Source organism: Narcine bancroftii, chromosome 2 (assembly GCF_036971445.1).
Source record: "Narcine bancroftii isolate sNarBan1 chromosome 2, sNarBan1.hap1, whole genome shotgun sequence".
NCBI classification, from domain to species: domain Eukaryota; kingdom Metazoa; phylum Chordata; class Chondrichthyes; order Torpediniformes; family Narcinidae; genus Narcine; species Narcine bancroftii.
In genome coordinates, this window is record NC_091470.1 from 22,402,425 (window position 1) to 22,424,475 (window position 22,051).

At 42.2% G+C, this 22,051-nt stretch overlaps 1 protein-coding gene across 1 annotated transcript in view; it reads right to left on the bottom strand.

Moving 5' to 3' along the window:
- Positions 1–22,051, bottom strand: part of LOC138753279 (latent-transforming growth factor beta-binding protein 2-like) — a 266,073-nt gene that overhangs the window by 92,091 nt on the left and 151,931 nt on the right. Inside the window, exons 15-18 of the mRNA XM_069916102.1 lie at positions 21,313–21,411; positions 15,551–15,676; positions 5,904–6,023; positions 248–370 (exon numbers count right to left, since the gene is read on the bottom strand). Coding sequence (XP_069772203.1) covers positions 248–370; positions 5,904–6,023; positions 15,551–15,676; positions 21,313–21,411 — 468 coding nt within the window. The remainder of the gene's footprint in view (positions 1–247; positions 371–5,903; positions 6,024–15,550; positions 15,677–21,312; positions 21,412–22,051) is intronic.

Sequence of the window (22,051 nt, forward strand, 5' to 3'; positions counted from 1 at the left end):
AAGTCTCATGTGGGCAATTTAGCACAAATCTACATTAGACAAATAAATAAACGATCTCTTGCCAATAAAGATCAGTTTTATATGTATTACATTAAAGTGCATTGAAATAATACTTTGAACAGTGCGGTTTTCCATAACACTGAACTTGCTTGGAGCGTATTAACCGTGTTATACAGGGTTTGCCTGTACTACCACATGGATCAAAAGCTCAAGATTTCATTGGATTCGTCGGAACATGTTCACAAACCTCTGCAGCTCTTCTGGTCTGTCGTAGGTTCAAACCCTTGGTTACAGGTGCATCTGTAAGAACCGTCCATGTTAATGCACTTCCCATTGGCACAAATACCAGAAGTCAAACACTCATTCTTATCTGAAACAGACACAACATCATAACTGCATTTGAAGCTGTAACCTTCCCAATTTTCTTATTTTAAAAAAACTGTTCCGCAAAGTTTTAATTACAAATGAATATCAACCAAAATTCATTAAAAAAAAATTCCCAGAATCTTTTGTGAAACAAATAATAATGCTTGTATTTATTATTAACATTATTTACTGGATGGACCGGTTGGCGTAGCAGTTAGCACAATACGGTTACAGCGCCAACCATCAGGACCGGGGTTTGAATCCCGTGCTGTCTGTAAGGAGATCGTACATTCTTCCCTGTGTCTGCGTGGGTTTTCCCCGGGGGCCCCTGGTTTCCTCCCATTCTTTAAAATGCACCGGGGGGTGTAGGTCAATTGGGTGTAATTGGGCGGCATGGGCTCATGGGCTGAAAGGGCCTGTTACTGGGCTGTATGGCTAAAAAATAAATCTGACAGAAGGAGATATTAGTGATGTACTTGAGCTGAAGTCTCATATGACAAAACCACTGAGAAAACTTTTTTTTTTTCTGACTGCACCAAAAGCTCATAAACATTATGTATGGATTGATCCAAATTGGCAGCACCGTATCTTGGACGTGCTCGAGGACTGAGTCATCAAGCCAAGAAGTTTACATTAGGAAATAACAGGGTGTAAAACTGGCTCTCCTTGTTACACTGCCTAGTGTATGTCAACAAGAAGAGATTTTGCCAAATCATCTATTCAATCACATGAGCTGCTTTTTAGTTGTTTTTAATCTCCCTCCCCCTCATTGTTAATCTTCCTTTTCTCGACATGTGCTCAGCTGAAGATTAATCAATCCTTTAATTTCAAAGTTGCAATTTTTTCAGCTCTGTTCACCGACAATGGTCAACAGTTGGCTTGAAACTCGGGAAGACAATGGCTGAAGACTGAGACTAGATGTTTTGTTTAATTTTCCACTACTTTATTGTACTTTTGGATAGGTTGAACTGACTGGATAGCACAGTAGTTAGTGTGATGTTATCACCGTACCAGCCAGCGGTGTTCGAATCCAGTGCTGTCTGCAAGGAGTTTGTACATTCTCTCCCGCGACTGCGTGGGTTTCCGCTGGGTGCTCCGGTTTTCTCCCACCCTTCAAAAGCCTACCGGGTTGCAGGCCAATTGGGTGTAAATTGGGCGGCATGGGCCCGTGGGCCGAAATGGCCTGCTACCATGCCGTACGTCTAAATTTAAAATTGGAAAATGGCCTCACCTCGCATAGAGAACAAATTTAAATCTAGACATACAGCATGGTAACAGGCCATTTAGGCTCATGGGGCCGTGCCGCCCAATTTACACCCCATCAACCTACACACCCCCCGGTACATTTTGAAGGGTAGGAGGAAACTGGAGCCCCCAGGGAAAATCCACATAGACATGGGGGGGGGTAGAATGTACAAACTCCTTACAGACAGTGAGGGATTTGAGCCCTGGCCTCGATCACTGGCGCTGTAAAGGCGTTGCGCCAATCGCTACGCCAACCGCTGTAAAGGCGTTGCGCCAATCGCTACACCAACCGCTGTAAAGGCGTTGCGCCAATCGCTACGCCAACCGCTGTAAAGGCGATGCGCCAATCGCTACGCCAACCGCTGTAAAGGCGTTGCGCCAATCGCTACGCCAACCGCTGTAAAGGCGTTGCGCCAATCGCTACGCCAACCGCTGTAAAGGCGTTGCGCCAATCGCTACGCCAACCGCTGTAAAGGCGTTGCGCCAATCGCTACGCCAACCGCTGTAAAGGCGTTGCGCCAATCGCTACGCCAACCGTGCTGCTGTAATCAGTACAAGTCGCTAATCCTGAGCCAGAAGCCAATTAAAAAAGAAACAAGGTGCTGCATGAAGGTTAATATGGAAAAATAAAACCTGATGGTGCAGGAAATAACGTATTGATGTGGATGGAAGATTGGCCTGGCAACAGGGAGCAGAGAGTCGGCATAAAGAGGGTTTTCATGATTGATCACGGGCTGCGGCATAGTTATTGGTAGTGGGACCTCATTGCGCTTGACAATTTTTATGAATGACTTGGATACCAAAACTATGGATGGTTGATTGTGCTACTGGGCACAAACATAGATCAAGACATTAAGTTGTGACAAGGATATCAGAAGGCAGCAAGCAATGTTACCGTGCACAGGTGGAACTCTGGTGCTCAAGACACAATCAGATCTTATTATTAGCGGCTCCTATCTTGACAACATTTTACAGGCGCACAATGGGGAGTGTCCTGCCTGGCTGCCTCAGTGTGTAATATGGCATTGGACTCGATTTCAGGACAGTGGATCATTAGAATGGCGGAGGAAACCACTGGTGTCTCCCATTCCTCTACTGACGACATTCACTGGGAGTATTGCTTATGTAGAGCTTAAAGGATCATTACCATCCATCTCACATAAGAACATAAGAAATAGAAGTTGGCCATCCAGCCCGTCGAGCCTGCTCCGCCATTCAATGACCGATCAAAACTAGCTGCCCTAATTTCCTCTTCTATGTACAAATCTATCCAACCTTGTCTTAAATATATTCATTGAGGTACCTCTATTGCTTCCATGGGTGAGAATTCCACAGATTCACCACCCTCTGGGACAAGCAGATCCACCTCATCTCCTTCCTAAATCTACTACCCTGAATCTTGTGGCTGTGTCCCCTAGTTCTAGTCTCCCCCACCAATGGAAACAACTTATTGACCTCTATCTTATCTATTTTATATTTCTATAAGATCCCCTCTCATTCTTCTAAATTCCTGCGAATACAGTCCTTGACGACTCAATCTCTCCTCATAGACTAACCCCCTCATCTCTAGAATCACAGGGTCTTTGACCCAATGCCTTCAGGAAGAAGGCATTCGGTCGGTGATGAGCAGTATCCTGTAACCGAGTAAATCATCCAAATATATATATATATATATATATATATATATACGTATATGTGTGAATATTACGTGCTGTGTACTCTGTAGTCCAGAGAAATGCTGTTTGGTCGGGCTGTACACGACAATAAAGTTGAACTTGATTTCACAGCAGTGAAGAGATAGAGGTTTGGAGTACAATAGATATATTGTAAGGGTAGTGATGGGCAAGACATAAGCAGTTATGGAAAAGCAGATGTCTCATATAGCTGTCAACCTCATCTTTATGCAATGACATGCCTTGAATTAAAATCCAATGGTTCAAGTTCATTGCATCTGACTGTCCATATAATATTTATTGTTGGTTGCCCTTCGCTTCAAAGAAGACCCGTTGTTGTCCAGTTCATGAAGGTGACTTTGCAGCCTCAGTCTGGAAGCGCAGGGTCTAGTACAATGGAAGTCCGTGGTTGTAATAACCGTGTCAGGAGGGTTGTAAACTTGGCCAGCACCATCATGGGCATTAGCCTTCACTCCATTAAGAATATCTTTAAGCGGCGGCATCTCAAGAAAGCTTCATCAAGGACCCTCCCATCCAGGCCATGCCATTTTTCTCACTGCTACCATCAGGAAGGAGGTTCAGGTGCCTAAAGATGCACCCCCAACATTACAAAAACAGCTTCTTCCCCCTCTGCCAACAGATTCCTGAACGGACAATGAACCTATAGGCACTACCTCACTTAATTCTCTTTTTCACTCATTACTTACGTGTTAAATCTTGTATTTAAATTTTCCACCTGTCATGCACAATACTACCACCGCAAAACAAAATTTTGTGACACAGGTTCATGGCAACAAACCTGATTCTGACACCCGTTCTGATAAATTTGCCCAGCTGTATGTGGTCTGAGCACATAGCTGGGCGATGATGTTCGGTCGGTGCAGCAACCTTTTCCGACCTACGATTTTTCCACGTACGATGGGTTTCTCGGAACAGAACCCCCATCGTAAGTAGAGGAGCACTGAATGAACCAATCAAGCCATAATGTGGTTCCGATGATTGGCTGGTTCAGCACTAAGAAATTTCACTCGAAATAACTGGAAGGTTGGGAGTGTACGTTATTTTCTTCCATTTAAAAATAAAATGCAAGAATTTTTAAAAATCTTTGTTTTCATTTTAATACTAGTCATGTGCCAGCATCTGGCAAATAATTATTTAAGTAAGGGGTCTGAGTTTTTCCTCCGTTATTTTCCTTCCTCCTTTTTTGTTTTATTAGATTTTTTTTTCTAAGGTATATCTACCTAGATGAATTCAGGATATGACTTGCAATTTATGTGTGTTAGTGATATATGGAATGTCATGTTTAGCTTGTGCAACTGTCCATATCATCTTATTGAATTGAACCCTTTTTGTTTGTATACGCTCTTTATTAAAATTTGTAAAATAGTTTTATTAAGAAATAAAATGCAAGAGGACCATCCAAGTGAAAATAATATCTTAGAAGTGTCCTATTTTCTCAAAATTCCAACTTACAAACTTTACGTAAACTCAATTAACTCGATTAGATAGTGTTTCTGTTTCATTTTCTGGCTCATAATGTAGCTAATAATTAATTAATTAATACCCTTAACTAGCTCAAATTTTAATTGCTTAAACTATCTTTGCCTCAGAACTCCAACGATAAGTAAAGTATCTAAAACAACTGCAAAGTTTGATCTTCCAGAGGTGTGTGTGCGTGCGTGTCTACGGGGTCAAATATAAATAATTTAGCTCCTATACTGCCCGACTTGCTAAGTGCGTCCAGCATTTTCTGTCTTTATTTCACGTTTCCAGCTTTGATTTTTAACTTTCTGCATTTTACCAACCCATTCACTGCTTTCTATGAGTTGACATTCAGCAAGACCTGAAGCCTTCTCAGGAGGCCATGATTCAGATTATGGCATTCATCAAAATCAGTCAAATTAATCAAATTAATCCTTTTTAAAATATTTTAAGTTCCCCCCCCTTCCCTATGCCCCCCCCCCCCCCCCCGTTTACAGAGCTGTAACAGCACAATTTAAGGTAAAACATAAGTCATGCCACCATCCCTCTGCCCAATCTCTTTTCATTGTCGTGGGATCATAATATTTGCGTTCTGCTGGAGGAAGGTGGGCTTTTTATCCAATGCCATTTAAATTTTCTAGTGGCAGTTAGCGCTCAAGTGCATTTTCTACTCAGTCAAGATTCCTGATAAAACAGGGTGCAATATTACACGAAATTTCCTGAAGTCTGCCGTACGTCAGACAGATTCACCGTCAGCAGAATCTCACGATCAGAGATTGTGACCCCCCCCCCCCCCACCCCTCACTAAAGTTGCTCAAGGGATGTACTTTCAATGGTGGATTCCCAGAACTGACAAGATCATATCTGTTTTGTAGCTGGACATCTCCAGTTAACTTATTCAAACCGCAAGATCGCTCTGGTCATGCCAATCAAAAACGTTGGCTCCTGAAATCTGAAATCTATTGTTCTAATCATAGTAAAAAAAAGGATGGAACCATAAAAGTGATAAAACTTGGCGAGGTGCAAAGAGGAAAATTCCGTGTCACTGTTCCATTTTAACAGCCGCCCAAAACTGATCTATCACGATTCCACAACAATCAGGGCCATAATCTGACAGTAGTTAATGATTTTACTTACCACTGCACTGTCCTAGACTGGTCAATTCATAGCCTCCCTCACATTCACACCGGTAAGACCCTGGAACATTGATACAGCGATGTCCATGGCATAGGTTGGCTTGTTCACATTCATTGACGTCTGTGTAATTAAAAAAAACACAGAAAGTGTCGTTGATAAGAATGCTCTAAGTCAGTGGTTCTCAATCTTTTCTCCCTCCACTCACATGTCCTTGTGGGGAGTAAGGGATTACTTAATGTGGTATGTGAGTGGGGAAATAAAAAGGTTGAGAACCACTGCTTGAAATGTTTGTGAAGGTGATAATTCAAAATATCTACATTTGACCTTTGATTCTTAGACAGGTACATGGATAAAAGGAAAATCAAGGGTTCAGATTCAGGTTTCAGATTCATTGTCAGAGTGCATACATGGCATCACATACAACCCCGAGATTCATTTTTCACCTGCGGACCCAACAGAATTACCTCGGAAAGGCAGTGAAAAAAAAATAAACTGTGCTCCAGCTTAAACGTGTAAACAAACAAAGAACTGTAAACAGATTATGAATGTAAACAAACTGAAATACAGAGAGAACAAAAAGAAAATCAATAAAGTGCACAAGGAAGAGTCCTTAAATGAGTCTCTGATTGAGTTTGTCATTGAGGAGTCTAATGGTGGAGGGTTCCTGAACCTGGTGGTGATGGGAGTCTTGTGGCACCTACCACCTACTTCCTGATGACAGCAGCGAGAACAGAGCATGTGCTGGGTGGTGTGGATCCTTAATGATTGGTGCTGCTCTCCAATAGCAGTGTTCCCTGTAGATGTTCTCGATACTAGGGAGGGTTTTGCCTGTGATATCCTGGTGTGTGTCCACTACCTTATGGTGAGCTTTATGTCCTGGGGTATTGGTGTCCCCATACCAGACCTTGATGCAGCTGGTCAACACACTTTCCACCACACCTCCGTAGAAATTTGCCAGGGTTTCCAATGCCAGTACCAAACCTCCACAAACTCCTGAGGAAGTAGTAGAAATGCTGATGTGCTTTTGCACAATGCCATTGGTGTGTTGGGTCCAGGAAAGATCCTCCAAGATAGTGACTCCAAAGACCCTCTCCACCTCTGATCCCCCAATGATCACTGGATCGTACACCTCTGGCTTTCCTGAAGTCAACACTCAGCTCCTTAGTTTTGGTGACATTGAGCATGAGGTTGTTGTTGTTGCACCATCCAGTCAGGTTTTCAATCTCCCTCCTGTATGCTAACTTATCACCCCTTTTTATAAAACCCACTACCGTGGTATTGTCGGCAAATTTGTAGATGGTGTTATTTTTTGTTGTACCAAACCACACAGTCACAAGTGTAAAGTGAGTAGAGCAAGGGGCTAAGAACACAGCCCTGTGGTGCTCCATTACTGATGGAAATTGTGGGGGAGAAGTTCTTACCAATCCTCACTAATTGTGGTCTGGAGGTAAGGAAATCCAGGATCCAATTACACTGTGGGGTGTTAACTCCCAGGTCTTGGAGTTTGCTGATCTGTTTTGAAGGGATGATCGTGTTAAATGCTGAACTGCAGTTGATAAAGAGCGTACTGATGAATGCATCTTTGCTGTCCAGATGTTCCAGGGCTTTGTGTGGAGCCGGTAAGATGGCATCCGCCGTAGTCCTGTTATGAGGCAGGGAAGGTTTTTCCTCTTGGTGAAAAAAAGGTTGAAAACCCACTGTTCTTGGGACCGATATGAAGCAGCAGGCAGATACTCTGTGTATATTGAAGGCTAAAATCCAAGTTTTCCTACACTGGGATGATTTTTCTGAGCTTATGTTTTGATTTTTCTTGATTGAATTAATACTCAGGTTCCAACATTCTGAATGCAAGATCCAGCATTACAAACATTATAGGTCAGGAGAATGGGGTTGAAACTTCTCCATTGAATCTATGGATTCAATTATTATATAATGTCTGAATTATCAAAAGTCTTTCTCATTCCTGGGAATAACGCCTGGAAGAGTGAAGTCTGACTCAAAGTGGCAATTGATGGATTTACTGATGGACTGCACTTAATGCAGGAACAACGGTCTTCACCACAGGATTGAAGCTCTTCAAGAGGACTGAGATGAAACTCTCTTCATGAATTTTTTTAATGATGTTTCTTCTTGACGATGGGAGGGGCTTTGGGTCAGATAGCCTCCTGAAATGAGCCACGCCAACCCTTCCACTCATTTCCACCTCAATCAGCATCTGGCCACCCCTTACCCCACACTACGTGGGGGCACCCATACTGCTGAGAGGAAAGCCCTGCAAAACGTGATGGACACAGCCCAGCACATCACAGGCAAAACTCTCCCCACCATCGAGAACATCGACGTGGAATGCTACTGTGGAGAGCGGCAGCAATCACCAAGGATCCACGCTGCCCTGAGACATGCTCTGTGCTCACTGCTACCATCAAGAAAAAGGTCTAAGTGGCCACAAGTAAGGATCAGGAACAGCTGCTCCCCCTCCTCCATCAGACTCCTCAACAACGAACTCAATCAGGGACTCATTTAAGGACTCTTACTTTGCACTTTATTTAGTATTCAACATTTATTTTCTGTATTGCACAGTCAGTTTGCTTACATTTCATTTTTGTTTCTATTTCTCTCTTTTGTATTTTTATCTTCTTGAATCTAATTTCTGAACTACTGATAAGGAGATTTTCTGCCTGGCCCAAAGGAAGAAGAATCTCGTGGTTGTATGTGATATCTGACAGTAAATCGGAATTTTGAACCTTCTCTGTTCCTCATCACCAGTCTTTCAGGATCCAGTTATTCAATGCAATCACCTTCCCCCAACAATGCAGCCAACATCATAAAGGATCCCCATTACCTTGGTCACAATCTCATCTCGCTGCTTCCTTCAAGAACCTGCTACAGAAGCCTGAGGTCCAGAATGTCTAGGTTTGGGAACATTTTTCTCGCCCCCCCCCCCCCCCCGCCCCCAAAGGCTCTTGAACCTCCCTGAACTAATCTGTCTATAAACAACTCTGGGACTCGCAAAGATCTGTCCTGCACCAACTGCACCTATTAATATTTATTGATTTACCCTTCTAAAAAAATACAGCAGGGTAACAGGCTATGTCGCCCAATTACACTCAATTGACCTATATCCGCACCCCCCCACCCACCACCACCCCTGGCATGTTTTCGAATGGTGGGAGCAAACCCACACACAGACATGGGGAGAAGGTACAAATTCCTTACACACTTGAACCCCGGTCCCGATCGCTGGCGCTGTAACAGTGTTGCGCTAACGGGTATGCAAACCTTTTATATATTACAGATATTGTGTAGCTTGCGTACTCTGTGGGTGCAGCAGGTAAGAATTTTGGTGCATTGTTACTTATATATATGAGAATAAACTCTCACACTGTGCATCATATCAAATCACATAACCATTATCTCACACCAACCCTCTCTCTAACTTCACAGCAGGCAGAGGCCAGCATGCCCTGGACGCTGTGGGTCATTGATAGCTGCTGCTTTCCGTCTGCTGCATCTTACATAGGTTTTCATGGTGGGGAGAGTTTTGCCTGTGAGGTACTGGGCTGTGTCTGCTCAGCGGTATGTAGTGTGATGGGAGGAACTGTTTATCTGCATGTGGCTGTTCTAAACCCCAGTGAGGCCAACATTTCCTGAGAGCCACAACAGATGCTGCATTTTCTACTCCAGATTTGTACATGATGTTAGACTGAAGAACCAGGGTTTTTCATTGCTCCCCTATTACATGGCAATGGGCCATGATCTACACAGAAAAATCTTCGACATCATGTTCCACTACGTCGGCTTATAAATTAGGAGTGAGAAATCAATGATAAATTTGGCCTGGTTTTATGAAAAAGATCAGGCATATTATGTTTTTATCCAAGTTTACAGCTTTGGCATAATTTTTTTCTGATCTTGGAGTTCGGTTTTGATTTTACTTGATTAAATCAATGCTTGCACTGAACTATTTAAAAAAAAATTAGATATACAGTACTCTAACAGGCCAATTCGGCCCCACAAGTCCGTGTTGCCCAAATTAGACCCTATTAACCTACACCCCGGTACATTTTTGAAGGGTGGGAGGAAACCAGAGGCCCTGGATAAAACCCATGCAGACACGGGGCAAATGGAAAAACTCCTTACAGACAGCGCGGGATTCGAACCCATGTCTGGTCCCGATCGTTGATTTTGGGAGAAAATCTGGGGCTGCTCAGTGAGTGTAGCAGTTAGCGCAACACTATTACAATGCCAATAACCCAGAATCAAACCCGGCGCTGCCTTTCAGGAGTTTACATGGTCACCCCGTGTCCTTATGGGTTTCCTCCGGCTCCTCTGGTTTCTTCCCACATCCCAAAGACATATGGCCTTTGCAAAGGAGAGTAGGTGAATTAGTCACATGGGTTTAATTGGGCAGCATCAGCCTTTGGGCCAGAGTGGCCAGTTACTGTGCTGTATGTCTAAAATTGAGAGCTCTGAGATGCACCAGGATCTGTGTGTCCAGATCATAGTTTGCAAATGGTTAACACAAAATATGTAAACATCAAATTATTCAGAAAGCTAAAATAATGTTATTTCTTATAGTTCAGGAAATTGAATTCCAATTGAAGGAGGAATTCAGTTATATGAAGTGTTGGTGAGACCACATTTAGATAATATGAACAGAATTTGTCTCCTGAATTAACGAAGGATATTAATGTTTTGAGGACAATCCAGAAAAGGCATGCTGGGCCTTACTTAGTAAGGGTTTCCTTACTTGGAAAGGTTAGGCAAGCTAAGCTCAAATTCCTTGGAATTTAGAAGAGTGAACCGAGACTTGATTGAAACATGCAAGATCCTGAGGGGGTGGGAGTTTAATAGCATAAATGTTTCCTCATGGAAGACTCCTCAACAAAGGGGTCACTGCTTAGACATGACGGGTCACCCATTTAAGGGCAGGGATAAGGTGAATATCTCAGAGTGATCTTTCTTTTTCAAATGCTGAGGGGGGGGGTTTGATAGAGGTATTTAAAATTATGAGGGGGATAGACAGAGTAGATGTGAATAGGCTCTTCTCCTTGAGGGTAGGGGAGATTGGAATGAGGGTTCATGAGTTAAGGGTTAGGGGGAAAATGTTTAGAAGTAATATGAGAGGGGGCTTCTTCACTCAGTGAGTGGTGGCTGAGTGGAATGACCTTCCGGAAGACATGGTTGCAGCAAGGTCAATTTTGTCATTTCAGAAAAGGTTGGATAGATGCATGGATGTGAGGGGATTGGAGGGTTATGGGTAGGGTGCAGGTAAGTGAGATTAGAGATCACTTGAATCGGTATGGACAAGAGGGGCCGAGATGGCCTGTTTCCATACTGTAATTGTTATATGGTTATATGGTTAATAGAAGCAGAATTTTAAATATTTTCAAGGGTGTTACGAGTTGGACCTGCAACAATAGAAATTCACCCAGACATTGGTATTTTCAAAACAGTAAATTTTATTAATAACTACTAATATCATAACACTTCTTATTTAACTCTAAACATAACTTTAACGTAACCCCAGTGTGTGTGTGTGTGTGTGTGTGTGTGTGTGTGTGTGTGTGTGTGTGTGTGTGTGTGTGTGTGTGTGTGTGTAGCAAAACCCAAACCATTACAGTTTGGGCATAATTCTGAAGAGATGATTTTAAAGTTCAGACTCAGGAAGATTTTGTGTTGAAATTCAAAGTCTTTACTACTGTTCAAAAGTTCTGAAACTCACAAATTCTTGTAGGTTTGTTTTCAGAGAATTGTTTCAACATACAAATGAGTTCCCTCTCTTGCGTGGAGGTTTCAGAAATTGTTTTTTCATCCACAATTATTTCACAAACCCCAGCAAGGGTTACATGAAGTGGCCATATCAAAATGGACACTGTGAAACTGTCCTCTTTTCAAAGAGACAGCTGAAGTGGCTCTTCCTTGCCACTGATTTATGTATCTCAATAAGAATAAGAACAGAACCTCTCCCACTAGAGGGATGTTTTTTTGTGTACTATTAAAGAAGTCTTTCTGAAATGTCTTTAGCACATGACATCACTGCTGTATTTTATTTTGTTTGAAGTTCTTCTCTCCCAAAAGCATTGACGAGCCAATTCCTCTCACCTATCTGCACGGGTCATTGAAACAAAAGCCTGTTTGTTTGAACAGATTATACAGGTGTTTCTCTGAGTTGTCTTCCACATTTCAATGGACAATCACTCCAGGTTTTATGGCTGTTTACATAGCTTCAACCAACAATGAACCAGTAGATATTTTGTCCCTCAAAATGGTTTCTGTGTATGTGTCTGTGTCCCTGTCCACCCACAAAGCTTTTTCTAAGAAATATATATTTAATTTCCCTAATGATTAATAATAACACAATTCTGTCACAAAGGGGGACAGAGAACAAACTCGTGACGCAGTTTTCAGAGGGTAAATAAGAATGCAGGGTTCAGTTCATATTCAGATCAGCCACGATTGATTCGGATGGTGAAGCAGGCTCAAAGATCTAGGGGTGCTTACCCCTCTAGCGTCACTTTGTACATACGTTGTAGAACAGTGGTTCTCAACCTTTTTTTTCTACTTACGTACCACCCTAAGTAGTTCCTTACTAACTACAGAGCCCCCATGGCATAGGATGGGACCAGCAAATGTGTCCTGGATGATATTCCGCTCCTTGAGAGCTGTTGGAGCTGTATTCAGCCAGGCATGAGCTGCTTTGCCTATTAACGTGTTGCAAATGGAATCGACCCATCATGCAATCAACAGCAAGCATCCATGTTTCCAATCTTATGACCAAACATCATTGATGAAGCAGTTGGAGCTGGCAGCAGCACGACACTGCTGCAGTATCATCCTGGGACTGGTGTGATTGATAAGCAGCTAGATCCATTCCTCTTTGTGCATGGCATGACTCCGAATGTTGAAGTGTTTTTTGTCTCACTGCTCATTGCTTTTGGTTTTTACCACAGCTCCTCGACAGTGGATCACATTCAGTTAAGTACTGGCAAGATGCCAAGGCCAGTCACTCTCTCCTCAGGTCTTTGGTCTGTCAGTGGAACAAGACTATTCCAAAGACAGGAGCGAACAAGCCATCACTGAACAGGCCATTGGTTACAACCCATTCGAATGCACTGCCAGTGACAATTTCCATAATTTTTCTGGCTGAGTCTTAACTAACTTTTGGCCATATCACAGAGTATAAGTTAAATAGGTTTAGATGCAGATATTTTCCAATTGTGAAATAGTGAAATCTACATTAAATGACATAGTGGAGTTTCTTAAGAAAATAATTATGTTACTGGTCGAGTAACCCAGAGGCCTAAATTGATGAAAAGGTGTTTAGATTTCTGATATACCTTCGAATACTCTTTTTTCTTATTATCAAATTAAAGCTTTATTGTTGGAGAATTTTGGGCGTACTTTACGGTTACCTAGACGGTCTAAATTTGAAATTTTACTTACTGAAGTTGGCAAGAAAGGATTCATATCTGAGATTTATGCTTTATTACAGAATAAAAAGCTTAAACCAGATGTTCATAAATCTAGATTAAAATGGGAAAAAGATTCGGCTGTATCTGTTTCTCAGGATGATTGGATGAATCTATGTGAGGACAGTATGACTAAAATTGTAAATGTAAGGTATCGATTGGTTTATTATAATTTTATTCATCAATTATATTTACCTCTGGTGAAATTATGGAAATATACATTTATTACTTCATATTTTATGTTTTAGATGTCATAAGGAAGTCGGCTCCTTCTTACATTCTACTTGGTTTTGTTAGACAGTGAAACCTTTTTGGAATAGATTTAAGGAATTTTTAGAAGCTACTTGATCCTTTAGTATTTTTGTTGGGTTCTATTAAGAGATTGGAGTTAAAATTAAATAAATTTCAAATTGCTTTTTCGAGACTGCCTTTAGCTGTGGCTAGAAAGTGTTTGGCAATTACTTGGAAAAATGAGACTAACTTGAATATTCAGCGATGGCATTTGGAAATGAGATCCTGTATTTCGTTGGAAAAGATAACATATAATTTACGTAATAATTATTCTTTTCTTGTTAAAACTTGGAGCCCGTATTTAGATTATATGGGGTTGAATAATTAAATCCCCTTTCCGCACATTAGTGGTGTCGTTCCAAACCATGGTAACTAATAGATGAGTTTTATGTTTTGTAATCTCCACTTTCTTTCGATTCTCTTTTTGGGGTAGTTTAGAGGGGGGGTTGGGGAGGGATGGATGGGTTAGGGTAGGGGGTGGGGCGGATTGTAGGGGGTATTATTTACATATAAAATATCATGAATGTATTGTTTTTTTTCTTAATTTGTATTTTTTTATTGTATGGTTTATTATTGATTAATACTTAATTTTTTTAGAAAAGGTGTTCAGATTTCATCTCGGAATTTAAATTAATTAGATGAGGAATGAAACAAAGCCTCCAACCTGTGGAATGTTTACCTTCTACTGAATCGAAGACATGAATTCCCTCTAGGCTAAATTTAGCTGTATCCAAAATGGAACGTACAGTGAATGTGCACAGAATTGTTTTCTGCATTGATCATTCAAGTTCAATGTCCCTGGAAGGATATGCACCCGCGCTATGTATCAGGTGGTATCAGCACATTTTTTTTGTGCTTGACAGGCAGCACGGTTCACGCAGCAACCTTATTTCCGCGCCAGCAGATCGGGTTTGAAATCCGGTGCTGTCTGCAAGGAGTTGGTACGTTTCATCAAACTTGATGAAGGGTTCCGGCCCACAAGGATGATCATTCTTTTTCTCCCACTGATTGCTGCCTGGCCCACTGAATTCCTCCAGCAGGTTGGCCAACGATGGAATATTAATCCACCAGCATAGCTTGGAGTCTCTCCCCCGCCTGATCCTTGCCCCACAGCCACTTCAGCAGGGCACAACGTCTTGGCCCTCCCCCATTACTGAATTTTCCAGCGGTGGTCCCATAAGTACTTGTTAGAGCTCCCATAAATCCTCATGCTGACTAATGAGAGGTCTGACTAATTTCTTGGCAAGTGGCTTTTATACAGGAGAAAATAAAGTAATTACATTAAACAATAATTTCTCAATGATCCGTCCATAATATTTACTGTACTAATAGAAATTAAGGAATATTTCTAACAAAGTCAGCTGGAATTATGCAAAGAAATTATAAATTTAAACAATTTGTTACATAATCTGATCAATGCTGTTCAAGTAGAAGTCATAAAATCTGGACTGTTCGGAGATTGAGACGGTCTGGATTTTCCGCATTCTCGGGCAGTAGTTTTAAAATTCAAGTTTACGGAAGAATAAAGAAGAGATGAGCAGGTCAATTTTGATTGTTTATTCATTAGCAAATACGGATGCAAAATGAGTGGTTTTAAAGAAAAATAAAGTAAAAACAAGTGCGTTCGCTCATTGCCGCCGTGCATTTGTGATGCTTACGCACACCCAAGCCCGCTAAGTTTTTGAAAAGTCCGGATTCTAGGGTGGTCAGATTTCAGGCATCTAGATTTTTAGACTTCTACTGTACTTATTTAGAGCACAGTTAAAACATCCCAAACAAGAAAGTTATTGAAGTTATCATACGATCATCCCAGCTGTTGATGGGACAGAGAGGGGGGAGGGGGTGAGGGGGTGGTGGGGGGAATAATTCGAGCATAGTTCTTACCTACACACTTCTTTTGATGGTTATCCAGACGATAACCTGCATCACAGTTGCATGTGTATCCAACTTGCTGACTAATGCAGAGTCCAGGACCACAAATGTTTGGTGAAACTTCACATATATTTAGAACTGTAAGTACGGGAATAAAAACATGTAAAATTCTAATCTATCATCACTTTGTTTAATGGTAGAAACGCTAAATAAATTAATTATTGCCCTCAATGACCTGAAGGAGGAAGTGGAAGGGTGGGTTTGCGAATGACACAAAGCTGGTGTTGTGGATAGTCGCCAGAGATTGCAGAGGGACATTGATAGGATGCAGAGCTGGGCCTGAGAAGTGACAGATGGAGCTTAACCCAGAAAAGCATGAAGTGGTTCATTTTGGGAGGTCAAATTTGAAGATAGAAGACAATGTTAATGGGGAGAGTCTGAGCAGTGCGGAGGAACTGAGAGATCATGGGGTCCATGTCCATAGGACACTCAAAACTGCTGCACAGGTTGATGGCATTGTTAAGATGGCATATTGTCTGTTGGTCTCCATTAGCCGTGGGATTGAGTTTAAGAGGCCCGAGGTAATGTTGCAGCTGCGTGAGACCCCACTTGGAACATTGTGCTCCGTTGATTTCATGCCAGGAAAACAAAACCCAGCCTATCCATTCTCTCCCTGATAACGAAAATCCTCCAGTTCCCTCCATCCCAGCAATTGCTGATTCTCCTCTGCACTCTCTCCAGCGTGAACACATGCTTCCTGGAGTGCGGTGGCCAGAAATATCCACAATAGGTCCTGTGCACCTTGCCTTTCTGGATGAGACCTAGATCCCTCTTGGAATATTGTGTTCAGTTCTGGTCACCTCATGACAGGAAGGATCTGGATGCCGTAGAGAGAAGATTTACAAGTACGCTGCATAGATTGAAGAGCATGCCTTATGAGGGCAGGTAGATGGAAACTGGGCTTTTGTCCTTGGAGCAACGGAGGATGAGGAGTATTGACTGTGTGGTTGGCCAGAGGTTTCTTTCTTTCTAACAGGGCTGAAAAGGGGCATAATGTCAAGGTGCTTGGGAATAAGTACAGGGAGGTGTAAGAGGCAAGTTTTCTCACACAAAGATGGGTGCACAGGATGCCAGCAATGGTGGTGGAGACTGATTCAATAGGATCTTTTAAGAAATGATTAGACAGGTATGTGGAACTGAGAAAAACAGATGATTATACAGTGGGGAAATTCCAGGCATTTGTTAAAGTAGGTTATTATGTCATCACAACATTGGGCCAAAGTGCCTGTACTCTGCTGTAGGATTCGATGTTCTAAATAAGCAGTTTTCAAACTCCACCCCCCCCCCCAACTCACATTCTACCTTAAGTAATCCCTATGCCATTGGTTCTCTGTGATTAGTAAGGGATTGCTTAAGGTGGCATGTGATCAAGGGAAGGTTGAGAACCACTGCACCAGACCCAAATGTTCCTGAAATATTTTGCTTGAGAAAAATTGCCATTGGCCCATTTCCTTTGGAGCCATGAAACCGTCCACATAATGATTAGGTGCGATTAAAACAGTGGTTTTCAAACTTTTTCTTTCCACTCCACTCACACACCACCTTAAGCCATCCCTTACCCATCACAGAGCACCATCGCAATGGCCAAAGGGTTGCTTTGGGTGGAATGTGAGCTTAAGTGGGGGGAGCGTGAGGGGACAAACCACTGTTGTAAATTATTTTAAATGTTTAATAATGGAGGTAATACCACTTGTTGAATCCTGAAAAGTTGATTAGAGAATAGGGTTTAGAACAACTTACAAAATAACAAAAATCTAATTTCCATACATCTGCAACAATTTTATCCTCCAAATTAGTAACATCTGCCACTCATGAAATGTGATAGCGATCTCCTGTTCCTGGTGTAACCCCAGTTGCCTTTAAATACGAGAAATAATTTTGTTCCAGTGTTTTAAAACTTGTAATTTTCTATCCTAACTTTTCATTTTGCAATTATTGGCATACTTTCCGTAATTCCGTTTCTAAATTCATGATTGCTTTATCAATTTCAATTGCCCCTCTCCCACCCCCCCCCCGATTTAAATTATTTGGTATCAATCTAAGACTGAGTAATTAAATGATCGGCCATGTGTCAGTTGAAAGAGCAATGGTTTGGTTGGATAATTATTCATATCACTATATTTTTTTAATATTCCTGTCCCTTAAAACATTGATCAGCATCTTTGTTTTCGTTTAAGATTATCTCTCAAGATATGTAGTTGCATATTTTTGGTATTAAGTTACTTTTGGCCTCCCAAGTGTTGACTACAGTATAATCTTCCAGATCTGGTTCAACTGCACAAAATCCAACTTCAGTTGCAATTATAAACATGTGCAAAACTATTGGTAATAAAATGCATTAAAACGTTTAAACAGCACTGTGTAGTACCAGCAGCACAGACGACTGAACTCAGACAGGATCTACATTACTTTCATTGCAGCCCTGCTGTCCTGATGTAAATCCAAGCCTGTTACATTTATATTAATTTGATCAGATAAACATCAGGTACTGGGAGCTCCAGGTTCCACAGCGACTGCTCATTTGATTTTATATTTACTTTACGACTACAACAAAATAATAGTCTGAACAAAACAGATGAGGCAAGAACTCGGTTCTATCTAGTTTTACTGCAGGTATTTTAAAGGTCCCTTTCCTGTTCCCCATTTTTAAAGCAGATAAAATCTCAATGATTACTGTAAATAATGTATAATGCGACCCCCCCCCCCCCATTTTTGAGGGGAAAAAGGGAGAAAATTTTTACCCCCGTGTATAACATGACCCCCCCTCCCCTCGCCCACCTGGTTCGCGTTGCCGTCTCTCCCCCCTCACGCACCCGAGTCGCGCTGCCGACTCCCCCCCTCGCGCACCCGAGTCGTGCTGGCATCTCTCTCACCCCTCGCCCACCTATTTGCATTGGCATCTCTCACCCGATTCACGCTGGCGTCTCTCTCCCCCCTCGCCTGCCCGATTCGTGCTGTCATCGCTCTACCCCCCCAACCCAGTCGTCCTGCCATCAATGTAGGCAGCTGCTGTTAATCTTCCTGATCGTTAAACCTGGCAGAAAAAATTGTTAAAATAATAACCTCATGTATAATGCGACCCCCTACTTTGAGCTCGAATTTCGGTACAAAATGTTTCGCATTATACATGAATATTTATGGTAATATAGGATTATGTATCATATATACCAGCATTTGACGACTCTAAGTATAAGGTCCTGTAGAAATGTAGAAGGCTGTGTTCATAGGATAAATGTAGAAATGTGGAAAGTTGTGTTTATAAGACAGCAACAAAAATCGTTCAGAAGAAAGCCAGCATAAGTTTTACTTATTCAGAAGCTTCCAGTGAACAGATTATAAGTTTAAAGCTAATAAACCTCCCAGACCGAATCAATTCTCACCTTTTCTACAGAACCCCTGGGCTCCAGATATCCTGATGCCTTTCCTGGCTACCGATAGAGTCAATGAGCTGTCAAAAGGCAGCCCATTCATAAATCGGTCTCCTGCCCAAATGCAGCTGATTGAGTTACTACCTGTTGGATGCAAGGTAAATTGTCAAAGGCTCCAATAAGCGTCCAGCAGCGCTGGCACCGCCACTCAGACCCTGGTTGACATTGTTTCTGCCCAGAAGTTTGGGCCATCATTGTTAACTTTAAAAATTTAAGATTAGTGTGAAACTAGCCATTTGCATGTGCTAATTGAAACCAGAAATCAGGTGGGTAGAGAACAGATACTGATGTGTACTGAGAGCAACCCTTCCAGACTTTTGTTGATTTTTGTATACAAGAAGGATGTATCTAATTATAACTGTACATAAGAATTGTTACAGAGTTCTGCGTTGTGTATTGGCCTGTGTTTTTATGTTAAAAAGTGACAGTTTGTCTTAGAGAGCCAAGCTGAAGGTGAACTGCTGAGAGAGTGGGAGATGGACTGAGCATGTGCAGAAAATGATCTACAAATCTCTGGACTTGGACAATAGACCACCACTGGGGGGAGGGGGTGCTGTGGAGTGGAAGGAGGCCCAAGCAGAGTCATGGTCTGGAGGACAGTTTAGAATGTTGGGATTTCAAAAAGGATGAACATTCCGAAGGCAGCCAGAAGGATCCAGACCAAGCCAGTGGTTCCTCTCTCTGCAGCAACACAAGACAACTTCGAATTTTGTGCTCTCCCTCTCTCTCTCTGTCTCTAAGATCTTTTGGCTTCAGTTTATCAAACAAACTGAATTTTGTTTATGATCTTTGCTTCAGTTGAGATCGAAGCTTTGTGTGTTTTGTGTGTGTTTTGTATCTAAGTTTTTCTGTGGGCTGGTTGGAAATATAACTTAGACTTTAATTACATATGTTATATTTAGGCTGGAGAATTTATTAGTTTTACACTGTTATAGGACTTTGCATAGTAACCAGTGGGCATTGTTATAAAGGGGGGGATTTTGAATTAAAGTTTGAAGATGAATTTTTTGTTAATAAAGTAATTGTTCATCTTTACCCCTGTGTGATATGCCTTCTTTGTGGATGCTGGTTTGATCTTGTAACAGAATAAATGATTGACAACAAACCATTTCCCTGCCTCTAGGAAGCGGATATGCAAAATGTAAAACATAAGTTGTAACAATATGTTCAAAGAAATATTATCCAATTTGAATCCAGGAAAATGCCTTAAATATTGTACCCTGTGACTGTGTTCTTTGAATAAGACCAAACAGTCTTAGTGAGGTGACCTTGTCTACTCTACACTAATGACTGCTCATTCCCGCTGGCGTTATTCGAATAAAGTCTGTTTGAATTGTACTGTGTGGCTTGCTTGTACTTTTTGTACTTGACAGGAGCACGGCTATCACACCCCAAGTCTGGCACTGACCACTGACCAGTGGAGTGATGCTGTCATGGTATTTTAATACCAAATACTACAAAGGTTTTAATTTTAATTACCATATTTTATAATAAACAGCAATCGGACTGGGCGGATGGGCTCCGTGGGGGAGCGACGACTAAAAGGACACGTGCAAGATTGGGCTTATTTGTGGACGTCACTGCCTGACACAGTGAACTTTAATGTTTTTCCCATTGCTATGAAACTGAGGAAGTACCCAGACCATGGTTTGCCCTGCTGAACGGGCATGCCCATCCTCAGTGGGCGTGCAATCTGAGACACTCCCGGGATGGAGACGAGCCGGAAAAGGCACATACAGTTTGTGTAAACGTCACGTCGGCAGCCAAGGTTCCTCTCTTTTCACTGTCACCATTTGCATGGAGGTGAACCGGGTTGTCAGCACAAGGAAGGTGGTAGGGTGTGCCTCGGGCCTGGCTGGGACACTTGAGTCAGAACCGGTGGGATGGAAGTAGGATTTGGAGGGGAAAGGAAGGGAATGGAAGATGGCAGCAGTGCTGAGATGTGACTGTCAAGTTTTGGATTTTATACTCAGCGTATGAGACAACTCCTGATTTAGAGGTGCAATTTTTATTTTAGAATCGTCCTATATGCTGGCATATTAGAGTAACTGGTCTGGGACAATCTTTTGTGTCCTTTCAAGAAATGCACAAATTTGCCCATAATTTAACATCATACAATCTGGGAAAGTGACTTTTTACTCCATCAGCAAATATAGTAGCCAATTTGCACAAAGCTAGCCCTGCAAATACATTTCCATTCAGTCCTGACATCCAACTGTCTCAAAATGTTTAAAAAAACCAAAAAGTTGCTTCTGACAAAGATTTAAGCAATGCAATTAGAATTACCCGAAGTCTCTGTTGCAAATACTGAGGCCACTTGTCCAGGTGTAGATTCAGGAACAACTTGTACAAGTCGGGGTGGGCTTGTCTTCACCTCAACCTCCACTACAGGAAAGAAAGTAACAGTTCAGAAACAAAAATCCTTGAGAATTTTGGTGCTGGCGACTTGTGGGCAAGGAACCCACCCCCCCACCCCCCCGCAGGCTACGGGTTGTTGGGCAACTTCAGGTCAAAGGACTCACACTAAGGCTGCTGGAGACCGGATCATGGGAACCAGGTATCAGAACCGGGTGCCGAGGACAAGAAGGCCCCCCCCCCCCACCCTCCCACTGTAGGGCTCTAGGCGCCGAAGGCTTGCTCAGCGAGCAAGAAGTTTGGATCTGGGCTCAGGTTGCCGATGCTTTGAACTGAACTGGAGGTTTGTATGGCTGCAGAGGCTACGGGAGCACTGGCGACGAATCCACGGACACTCCCTGACTCTGAGGGGACTCTTATATGCTTCTCTTTCTAGGACTATAAAGGGTGCCGGGAAATGCTAACAGTGAATCTTTGCCTGCAGGCAATTTTGTGTAATAGGTTATCATCTGGAGAACACTGATGGGGAAAGTTTCGTCGGTAAGACACTGAAGTGGCTGATTAAAAAGGGAATCAGTTGTGAGTATCCAGCGAACAACAAATCTCTCTCCGAGAACCGACAAGAACCTTCCTGAGCGGTAACCATTTACCTTTCAATCACCAAATCCTG